This window comes from Magnolia sinica, chromosome 9 (assembly GCF_029962835.1).
Source record: "Magnolia sinica isolate HGM2019 chromosome 9, MsV1, whole genome shotgun sequence".
Classification (NCBI taxonomy): domain Eukaryota; kingdom Viridiplantae; phylum Streptophyta; class Magnoliopsida; order Magnoliales; family Magnoliaceae; genus Magnolia; species Magnolia sinica.
Genome location: NC_080581.1, coordinates 87,583,318 through 87,593,807, shown reverse-complemented (window position 1 = coordinate 87,593,807; position 10,490 = coordinate 87,583,318). Strand labels below are relative to the sequence as shown.

Here is a 10,490-nt window from a genome sequence, read left to right as displayed (position 1 = left end):
TATAGATATATCATCCTTCGTAGTTATATCGATCCCATCCTTCGTAGTTCATGCACCGAAAAGAAAATAAATTGCAATACAAATGAGTCCTTTCTTTAATTAAAATTAAATAAATTACATAAAGGTGATATGAATACAAGCCCTTATACAATGGTTTAAAAACTCAAAACGACTAGACCCAACTTACCCAAGTGGAATCGACTTGACTAGATTTCATCCATACTCAACAAAAACTTACTAACTTTTCAGATATTACATAAATCGGACTGGAGAAACTTGCCTGAATTTCCGAGTCTGCTCAACTCGGCTGGTTTTGAACCGAGGCCAGTTTTCATTATTTTAAAACCATGCCTTGCAGGGGAGCCCATCTATACACCATTAAATATGCCAACGTATCTAACATGATTGAGTTCTAAGCCATCCATCAGGTGAGACTTATTGCGTCGATTACACTGCCTAAACATCAGAGACTTGGATTGGGTGGTGACCCCAACACCAACCAGCTAGCTGATGGAAAAGCTCTGTGGGCCCACCATGATGTATGTGTTTAATCTAGCCGTCCATCCATTTCTCCAGATCATTTTATAAGCATAAAAAGTAAGAAGATCTAAAGCTCAAGTAGACCACACCCCATGAAATAGTGGAGACTGAATGCCAACCACTGAAAACTTCTTCAGGCCCACAGAAGTTTTGGATCAATATGATTTGTGTTTCTACTTCATCCAGGTTTATGTGACTTTACGAACAGGTTGGATGAACAAGTTGGATGGCAAATAAATGTTGGGGTGGCCTCCATGAAGTTTTCAATGACAAGCCTTTAATACACCACTATTTCATGGGGTGTGGTCCACTTGAGCTTAGAATTTGCTTAATTTTTATTCTCATGATCTAAAATGAACTGAAAAAATGGATAGACGGCGTGGATAAATCACATACATCATAGTGGAGCCAACAGAGCTTTCCACCAGCTAGCTGGGTGATGTTGGGGTCCCCAGCTAAACCGAGTGGAAGAACCGGGCCAATCAACTAATCAACCAAGCAATATTTTTAGAAACAAATGGATGGCTTAGAAAAACTTCTTTGACCCATCAATTCATCAGGTGGACAGGCACGTGTGACCCATCTAATGGATGGCTTGGATTTCACACCACGTGTGCCACTTTGGCACATACGGTGGTGTGTAGGTGGGCCCCCTCTACATGCTTAACGAAGCTCATCCTAACATAATCTACACCACATTTGTATAGCAATAGGTAAAACACAAAAAATACAAAAATATCAGAAATACCCTCACATGAGAGAACACCCACCACGACATGGGTCGTAAACGGGCTCACATGCCACAAAGTACTGTGGATATGGCTGCCAATATGGTATGCAGATCTTCGGCTCTTCTTTTTTCTCGTCCTTCTTTTCTACCTTCTTTTCTTCTTTCGGTTTCACCTCTTCTACCGTGATTAGAACTGTGTGACCCACCTTCTTCTTCATACGGCATGCCAGTTTAGCGGCATCAACTCCTTCTCCGATCACCACGGCCTGATCTTGTTCCTTCCCTTCTATTACCACCGAGATTACACCTGCATCAAATTGGAGAACTCATGTCAAACTTAAATGATCGGATGTTTAGGATAATATACGAGTTTTCTACCATGAAATAATTGATGGGTCACACTCAATTGAAGTGATTAGATGGCTAGGATCATCTAATCATCAGGATTCTTTGTTATATGGCTCATCCAGATGGTGGAAAACCAAATCAGTAGGATGTGTTAGAGAATACACACACGGGGCCTTATTCGTGTTTATATGTCAAATCCACGTGCTTTAATTACATAAATGGACCTCATAATTGTAAAATCTCATATTTGTATGGACCTATTTTGAAAGCAAACGGTTGTATAGAAACGATAAATTTGTGAGAAATTGCAAGGACATTTTGTGATTGACTTTTCTTAGGATAGCTCCTCAGATCACTTAAATGAGTTAGGGTAAGCCCACGTCAGCGTGTGTAAGACAGCGCATCCAAATGGTCGCGGTTTGGCTAGTGTCCCGAACTTCAGCCTGATAGCTGATGTCAAAGCTCTCTGTGGGCCCCATAATGATGTATGTCTCTTATCCATGCCGTCCATCTATTTTTCCAGATAATTTTAGTGTATGATCCCAAAAATTAGGCAGATCGAAACCTTAGGTGGACCACACCATACGAAACAGTGGAGATTGAAGGCTGATTGTTGAAGACATTTTGAAGGCCATAGTAGTTTTGGATTAAGCTATATTTGTGTTTTGCCTTAATCTAGGCATATGTGACCTTATCAACAGGTTGGATGGCAAATAAACATTATGCTGGACCCTAGGAAGTTTTTAATCGTGGACACTAAATCAACAAATTACTTCCTGTGTGTGTTCCACTTAAGATTTGGATCTACTTCAGTTTTTGGCTCATGCCATAAAAAGAGATGGCATAAAGGATAGATAGCATGGATAAAACACATGCATCATGGTGAGGCGCATGGGCATAGGATGCAAGATGTCTTTCAGGTAGCTCCAACTTAGATTTTTAGCAAAAAAGGCGGGCTGGTTGGACAGCAATGTTAAAAATGGGTGGACGGCTTACAAAATCTTGGCCATATTTTTCCAACCGTACATTTTTTTTGAAAGCTGTGGCCCACCTGATGAGTGTACCAGACTGGTTTTTGAGCCAGGGCAGTTGGATGTCTTGGATCTTACATAGATGTGCCACACTAATCACATGCGTGAGGCTTTGCAGAGAGCTCTGTTTCACTGCCTCAATCATACCAATTAACTCCTTAATCATTTCTTATTATAAAAATATATATTTTAATTAATGAAACTGGAAATATGATTCATGTAATACGAAAAATGGCTCTCTCTCTCTCTCTCTCTCTCTCTCTCTCGTGCCAGTCACGTCCCACGCAAGTGTCCAAAGGATTCTTTTCATACAACGCATATCGGCTTCTTCTTGTACGATGCAATGCAATGACAATACCAGCTTTACATTCATGTACGTGGATTCTGTCCTGCCCCTGCCAAGATGGACTCAGTCCTCGGAGGGTGTCTGCAGGGCTCACCATGATGTATGTCTTTTATCCACGCCGTCCATCCATTTTAACTGATCATTTTGGGGCTTGAGCAAAGAAAGAAAGAAAATCCAAGGAGCAAGTGGACCACACCACAGGAAACAATGGTGCTAATGACATCCATCATTGAAGATGAAACCTTCCTAGGGCCCACCGTGACGTTTATATGCCACTCAACCTGTTCATAAGGGCATATAGACTTGAATGAAGGTACAACATAAATATCGGCGCCATCAAAACTTCAAAGTTTCATTTATTCACATAGTATATATACATTTCACAATGCTAACATACATCATGATGCATTCACAATTCAATAGATTGCATTACATTTGGACATATTTCTCATTGTTTAATTCACCTAAACTTGTATGCCATGGCAAGAATGCAGACAGAGGATGCTTGTTGGCTTACTGAGGTATATTACATATACGAGCACACCAGTGCAGGTAAACTTAAACACATACCATGCAAATCAGCATCCAAATATGAGCAGTATGGTGTTGGAATCACATATTCATCTCAGAACTAATGCTATGTAAAAACACAAATAAAATAAAATTTGATGACTTTGGTTGTTTGTCATTTCTATGCGTAGACAAAATTGCTCTCTTTGAGATAGTTGATCTTTGATGAGACCGACGGATGTAGTAGACTAACAAACGAAGTCTCTCGACATGTACAGCCAAATTGTGAAGTCCAAAGCTTTTTATAAGCACTCCATATCCCTTCTTCTTATCTTAATTATCTAACGTGAGACAGCACTTTTAAACTCAAAAAATGAAAGAACTCTTCTCAAAGGCTTGTACTATTTTGTTTTCTTTTTGGAAAGATTTCAACATTACATGCATGATTTTTTTATTTTTTATTTTCTTAAAATGACATTAAATCATGAGAGAATAACTAATTACTAGAAAGAAAAGGAGTTTATTGCTAGTCACCATGCACGGCTGAAGCGGTCTTCATGGCCTTCCTTCGGCAACACTCACAAGTCATCAGGACTTGCATTACTATCTTTTGCTGTAAAAGCAAGTTTCCGCCCAGTGAGTATACATTGAAACACAATATTTCGCATAATCAAATTATTCACAAAAAATAAAAAAAAAGAAAGAAAAAAAAAAAAAAAAGAAAAGAAAAAAAGAAGAAGAATCATTTTCTCTTATCTTTGATTCCCATTAATAGGAGGAAATGTTTTTTTATCCTCCTTTTCTTTTACTTAAAAGATATATATTTGGGTAATCGAAGGTTGCAAAACGTACCTTCATGTTCCCTACAACTTAGAACAAGATGTTGGATAGCCTCACAGACTTTCCAAACCCCCGCAAAATGCAGGTTTTTCTCGGGAACCTAACTGTGGTGCCATTACGGAGATGTCTTCCCCTCCTTTTATAGATGAGGGACGAAGCAGTGTTTTTATCTAGTTTGCACAGTTGGCTGAAAATCGCTGGTGGTTTAAAAATTTTCTTTTTCTTTTTTTCTTTTTGCTTCAAAGAGCTTTGAAGCACCGACATGCATCGCTCTCAGCGCATGCCTTCACATGCAATGCAAATGATGTCACGGTACGTTTGAGGGTACACCCATCACGTGGGACGTTGTGCAAATTAAGTATGGAGGATAGGCAGGTAGGAGTGGGCATAGCCCCAACAACTGAACGTTGTAAAAATATCCAACATCTTGTTCTAAGTTGGCAATGGACGGATCATGGTTGTTGGGGCCAAGCCCAATCCAGCCCAGCCCCAAAACTGATAAAATCTCATGGCTGGAAATTCCGGTAAACCGTGGTAAAATTAGAATAATGAAAATTGCCTTCCGTTTGAAATATATGTGGGATTTTACTTCGTGTTTGCAGCAAAACACAAACTCCTATAAGTCCAAATTCTGTAACCCCTACCTTAATGTATGTGTTTTATTCAGGTTGTAAATTCATTTTCTCAAATCATTTTAAAGCATGAACCAAAAAAAAGAAAAAAGCAGATCCAAAGCTCAAGGACCACACCATGATAAACAGTATTTTCGACTGTGACCGTTGTCATTCTCACCTTTTCCTTTGGTGTACGTAATCCACTTGAGTTTTGGATCTACCCCTCATTTCAGTTTACGTCCTAAAATGATATTGCAGATTGAATGGATGGAGTGGATAAAATACATACATGATGTTGGTGCCATGGAGTTTGTGACCTGGTCGGGTATGGATATCACGCAAACCGAATGACCCTCTGAGAAGCGGTAACTATCAAATATTACGAGCGGTTAATATAAAAAGTAAATAATTATTACTTATTTACACCAAATTATCAGTAATTAGGAACTCGCATGCCCGCCCACGAGCTATGAATTGGTTCTCACAAGAACACATGAGAACTTATCTCATGAGATATGAGCATAAAATCTTAACCGTGCAACATCTCATGAAACCTTTAAGGCCCAACTTTTACCCTGATTTAAAACTTTGGCGAGTCATGGAAAATGAAAACAATTTCATCTCTTGATTTGGCTCTCTTTGCTATCTCCTACAAGAGTTTTGAATTAGGTGGAAAGTTGGGCCTGGATTTCATGGGGTGCCACATGACATGGACCATTTAGATTTTGTGCCCATGACACATGTGTGAAAGTGCACAAGTGAGTGCATGCATACACACACACACACACAGTGAAATGCTAACAGGTTCTCACAAGAACTCTTGACAATTTATCTCACCTGATGTGAGCACAAAATCTGAATGGTCCATTGGGTAAGTCACGTCATGAAATCCTTAGGGCTAAAAGGTTACCTTGATCCTAAAATTTGGTAGGCCACAAAAATGAAAGGAAATTTTCACCTTGATTTTCATTGGGGCCCACTTGGGTTACAAAACAACTTGATCTTTTGCCCACCTCTTCATTTAAGTTAGATGAAGGGCTTGCATGGCCTAGATTGCATATGCACATGACATAAGATGAGTTCTTAAAAAGTTCTCATGAGTTTTCATGAGAACCAGTTCCCAATGAGCATCTCTCTCTCTCTCTCTCTCTCTCTCTCTCTCTCTCTCTCTCCACGCACACACACCCTAATGCTATTGTCTCCAACTAAGATAGACCACGTATAAATGAGTGACGCTTGTATGATATCTAGCAAATGTCAAATAACCAATTTCTCTAAAAGCTTGAGCCACTAGAGCAAGTGGTTGTTTGATATAGTCAAGTGTTCAAATTCTAAAAGTAGCAAATATGCCTTCCTAATATATTCTCTCATAGGGGGCATTTATGACGTGAGTTGTAAGTGTCCATCCACATGGGTGTGATTTGTGAATGTCCCTCCACCTTTGCCCAATATGCTCTCATGTGGAGTTCCACTTTGCACGTGTGGGAGAGCGTTAAAGTCCTTTAATGGCTCAAGCTTTTAGAGAAAGTGGCGATTTGACATGGTATTAGAGCAAAAGGTCCTGTATTTGAATACCAAGAGTAACAAATATGCCTCGGTATTATATTCTCCCATGGGGGCTAGGAAAATCTGGTCTAGCATAAGGATCGGGAAATCAAGCTTGGTTTGTTTATGTGCTCATTGTAGCTTTGACCCAACTCACCTTGACCCAAATTGACTCATTTGCATCCCTAATGATCCCCAACAAGTGTCATGTCTACTCCTCAAGTGGATTGAAAGGTTCATCAAGTAGCTACGACATCTCTATATTAATAATTTTTCTATAATAACCTAATTCACCATGAGCTTCATGGGCTAAGTTTATCCTACAAAATATTTGTTTGGGGCCCTCCATGATGTGTAGATTAGTGATCGAGTGCCTTTAATCTTGTATAAGGGAAGCCCTGTTTTGGTCCAATCGAAAGTTCAATCGGTCCGACCGAAAATTGAAGGTTTGACCTAGCTAATGCTCGTTATGATGCTTTGCCCGTTTTCAGTTCGATCAAAAGTTTGCACTACGGTTCAATCCGATCCGACCAAAAGTCTCACGATTTGACTGGACTTAATGCTTAAGTGTGGGATTAATTTCTAATTGGGTACATGATGTGTAAATATCTTGTAATCTCTCGATTAGGGTTAGAGAGCAGAATATCTAAGAGAGTGTTTTGAAGGAAAAATTTAGGTTTTTCATTTATAAATTGTTCAATCTCTCGTAATTCTTCTGATATAGTGGATTGATTGTCGCTTTGTGTCATTATTTTTTCCTGCAAAGGTTTACCACATAAAAATTCCTATATTATTTGTAGTTGCTTGCTCCTTTTCCTTCTTATTGCGTATTTGATTTATTCTGAGGTTACTTCTACGCCCATTAAGGGGTTTCAACACTATCAGGTGATTTACAGATAATGTAGTTGTTCCTCCTACATGTTCTTTCTACCTTGCAAATCGAGGACTTTCAAAGGTGCAACAAATGTTATCTCGAATAGAAATGAACAATAAAGGTTATGGTAAAAAAAATGACAAAACTTACCACTCACAAGGATCATCATGTTAGCTGAGAGCAGTGGGGTGCTCAACCGAGCAATACCCTGATGAGTGAGGGGTAAGCAATAATGCTGAGATTGCAAGCTAGTTAACATATGAGCATAGGTGGATGATTCTTAATACTAAGATCTTCCTTTAGATTCGACACACAGGCGCAAATGGAAGGAAACTACAACTACTGATTACGACTAAATTGGTCCGACATAAGGTGGAGATGGACTGAACTACTCCTAGATGTTAAGGAGTTCTACGCTAGTGTGCAATGGAAATGATAAATGTCCATGGAGACTGAATAAATAGAGTTTCATTGGAGTTGATTTGTTTGGGTTTTATTTGATTGATTAATGTTAATTCACTTCGTGTTCTCTTTTACTATTTATAGACTTTCTAATGGCAATTGTAAAGTAGCAATTACCCTTAATCGTTGACATTTTGCCTTCATCAAATATGTTATTATCAAGATGGTTATTGACCATGCCTCAATGTTGATGTAGCCCAAATAATTACTTGTTTTTATTCTTTAGGCTACTTATACGGTATGATTTTTTGAAGACCTAGTCATTAATAAGTTGTCTTTTATATATTTAACATACATCGTGAAGATTTCGTGCATGCCACATGGTTGCGCCTGCATCGACGTCGAATTTGACACTACTAGCTCTTATTCAAACACCATTAGAAGAGTATTTGGATCTCTCAATTTATGATTTGGGAGTGTGTCCTTACAATGCATAAAATGAAAGTATCATTCTTACCATGCAAATTGTGGCCAACAAATAAACAATTAGAAGTTTTATAATTTAAAATTGATTTTTTGAGAGGTAAGATAAGGCCTAACTAGAATAGTTTATATTTTTTTTAAAGACTCGAGGAGTAAGTCATGGTACACTAGAATAAGTTATTACTATTATTTTTAATGTTCTTTTTATTTTAAGTCTAACGTAAGATAAGGTAAAGGAAAATCACATGGATGTCTAAGATTGGATGAAATAAGGTTAGAGAGTTTAATCCCAGGGTTCAATGCATATTATAGTTTCCAAACACTTATAATTTTGAAATCGGATATCCACTTTGTGCCTATAATATGTTGTTGGAAGACTATGCACTAACTCTACATGCAAGTCAATATCAAAGAGTCTCAAGTAGTTGTCCAAAAATAAGTCATTTCAGGGTTTAATTTTGACCTTTAATTAAATTTTCTATATTTTTTTTTTTTATAAGCTGTGACTTTTACTATGCACTAACTCTAAAGAGAGGAATGCTGACCAGTGCACCTTCCCACCCAAGCACCAGTGTGCACCTTTGGACACATGTTATGGGCACAAAATCTGAACGATCCATGTGATGTAACACTCCTTGAAGCTCTATGGGCCCAATTTTTAGCCTGATCCAAAACTCTAGCGGGCCATAGCAAAGAGAAATGCAAATCAAGGGAGGAAACCTTTTTCCTTTTGACATGGCCCACCAGAGTTTTGTATCATGCTAAAATCTGGGCTTATGAGGTTTCAAGGGGTGCTGCATCACATGGACTATTAATATTTGTGCCCATGACATGTGTGAAAAGGTGCGGGTGCTCATGTAATAAGGTGCAAAGGTGCTCACGAGTGAGAGGAATGCTCACACACCTTCTTATGTGAGCACCCATGGGCACCTTTGCACACATGTCATGGCCACCACTACCAAAAAAATGGGCAAAGGCTACGGAGTAAAACCGTAGCCATAGACCTATGGCTACGGTTTTAGTCCGTAGCATGATCGTAGTCATATGTTCCATAACAATAGGTCTTGAACCTATGGCTACGGATTGAATCCGTAGCTATGGATCCTAATAGCTACAGATATAATCCGTAACAATTATATCTATAGCGAAAACTACAAACAACTACGAATATTATTTGTAGCAAAAATCCGTAGCAATAGGCCAAATTTAATAATGGCTACAGCTGTCAGATAACCGGCTACGGTCAATATCCGTAGCTATTGCGTACATTAAAAAAATATATAATCATTTGCTCATTCAATTACCACCTGTATAATCATTCATTCATTCCATTACAATCAATTACAATCATTCATTCATTCAATTACAATCCTTCATTCAATCAATTACAATTACAATCAATTACAATCCTTCTTTCAATCAATTACAATTACAATCAATTACAATCCTTTATTCAATCAATTATAATTATAATCAATTACAATCCTTCATTCAATCAATTACAATTACAATTACAATAATGCTGAAAATACAAATCTTTGGATTCTTTAGAGAAATTTGCTTGACTTCACCCTAAAATTTCAATAATAAAGAATTGAAAGAGAAGATATATTTTGATGATATGATATTTTTTTCACAAGTAAATACGCCTTTTTCAGCCATCACCCACTTGAAGAATAAAAAACCAATTGTTGTCTAAGTCCACTCCTTTTCCTTTCAAGTTCTTAATAACCTCTATAAATTACTTCCACGGTCATTTATGTGGTACTTTAAAGAGTTGTCTCAAAATGCAACCCTAGTAATGCAAAGTCACTTCCTATAACAGCTTCCTATATTCCATCATCCTATAAATAGTCATGACATTTATAAATCAAAATGACCATTGGGGGAAAGAAAAATAAAGTGAAAGAAATGCATCATGTATGACCATTTTTTTCTTAATGAATTAATAAAAACTCAAAGAGGAATGAAATTGACACAAAAGGAATATTGGTCTCACCATATGGTTTGTAGGTTTAGGTTAGGGAGTTGAGATTAGGATTAGGTGTAGGTTTAGGTTTAGGGATTTGAGAATACATTTAGGTTTTAGGTTTAGGTTTAGGTTTTAGGTTTAGGTTATATATTTTAGGTTTAGGTAATTGAGAATAGGTTAAGGTTTAGATTTAGGAAATCGGGTTCGGGTTCGGGATCGGGTTTAGATTTGGGTTTTCAAGTTTAAGTTTAGGTT

The 10,490-nt window shown here is 37.8% G+C and overlaps 1 protein-coding gene across 2 annotated transcripts; it reads right to left on the bottom strand.

Annotated features, from left to right (window-relative positions):
- Window positions 1-989: 989 nt before the first annotated feature.
- LOC131256530 (heavy metal-associated isoprenylated plant protein 47-like) lies at window positions 990-4,477 on the bottom strand. Of its 2 annotated transcripts, XR_009176868.1 has the most exons (4): window positions 4,358-4,477; window positions 4,040-4,118; window positions 3,090-3,276; window positions 1,390-1,577 (listed from the first exon to the last, which is right to left on the bottom strand). XR_009176868.1 is itself a non-coding variant. In XM_058257386.1 (3 exons), the coding sequence occupies exons 1-3, from the start codon at window positions 4,361-4,363 to the stop codon at window positions 1,291-1,293; spliced, it is 372 nt and encodes a 123-aa protein (XP_058113369.1). In that variant the 5' UTR covers window positions 4,364-4,477; the 3' UTR covers window positions 990-1,290. The 2 variants fall into 2 exon arrangements, 1 of the variants encoding a protein (XP_058113369.1); XM_058257386.1 differs by lacking the exon at window positions 3,090-3,276 and having other exon boundaries at window positions 990-1,577.
- Between the last annotated feature and the right edge of the window lie 6,013 nt (window positions 4,478-10,490).

Excerpts from the sequence above, each read along its gene's own strand:
- LOC131256530 (XM_058257386.1), bottom strand. Across the intron at positions 1,578-4,039 it reads GACCGCTTCAGCCGTGCATG|GTGTAATCTCGGTGGTAATA; the intron begins GTGACTAGCAAT and ends AATTTGATGCAG.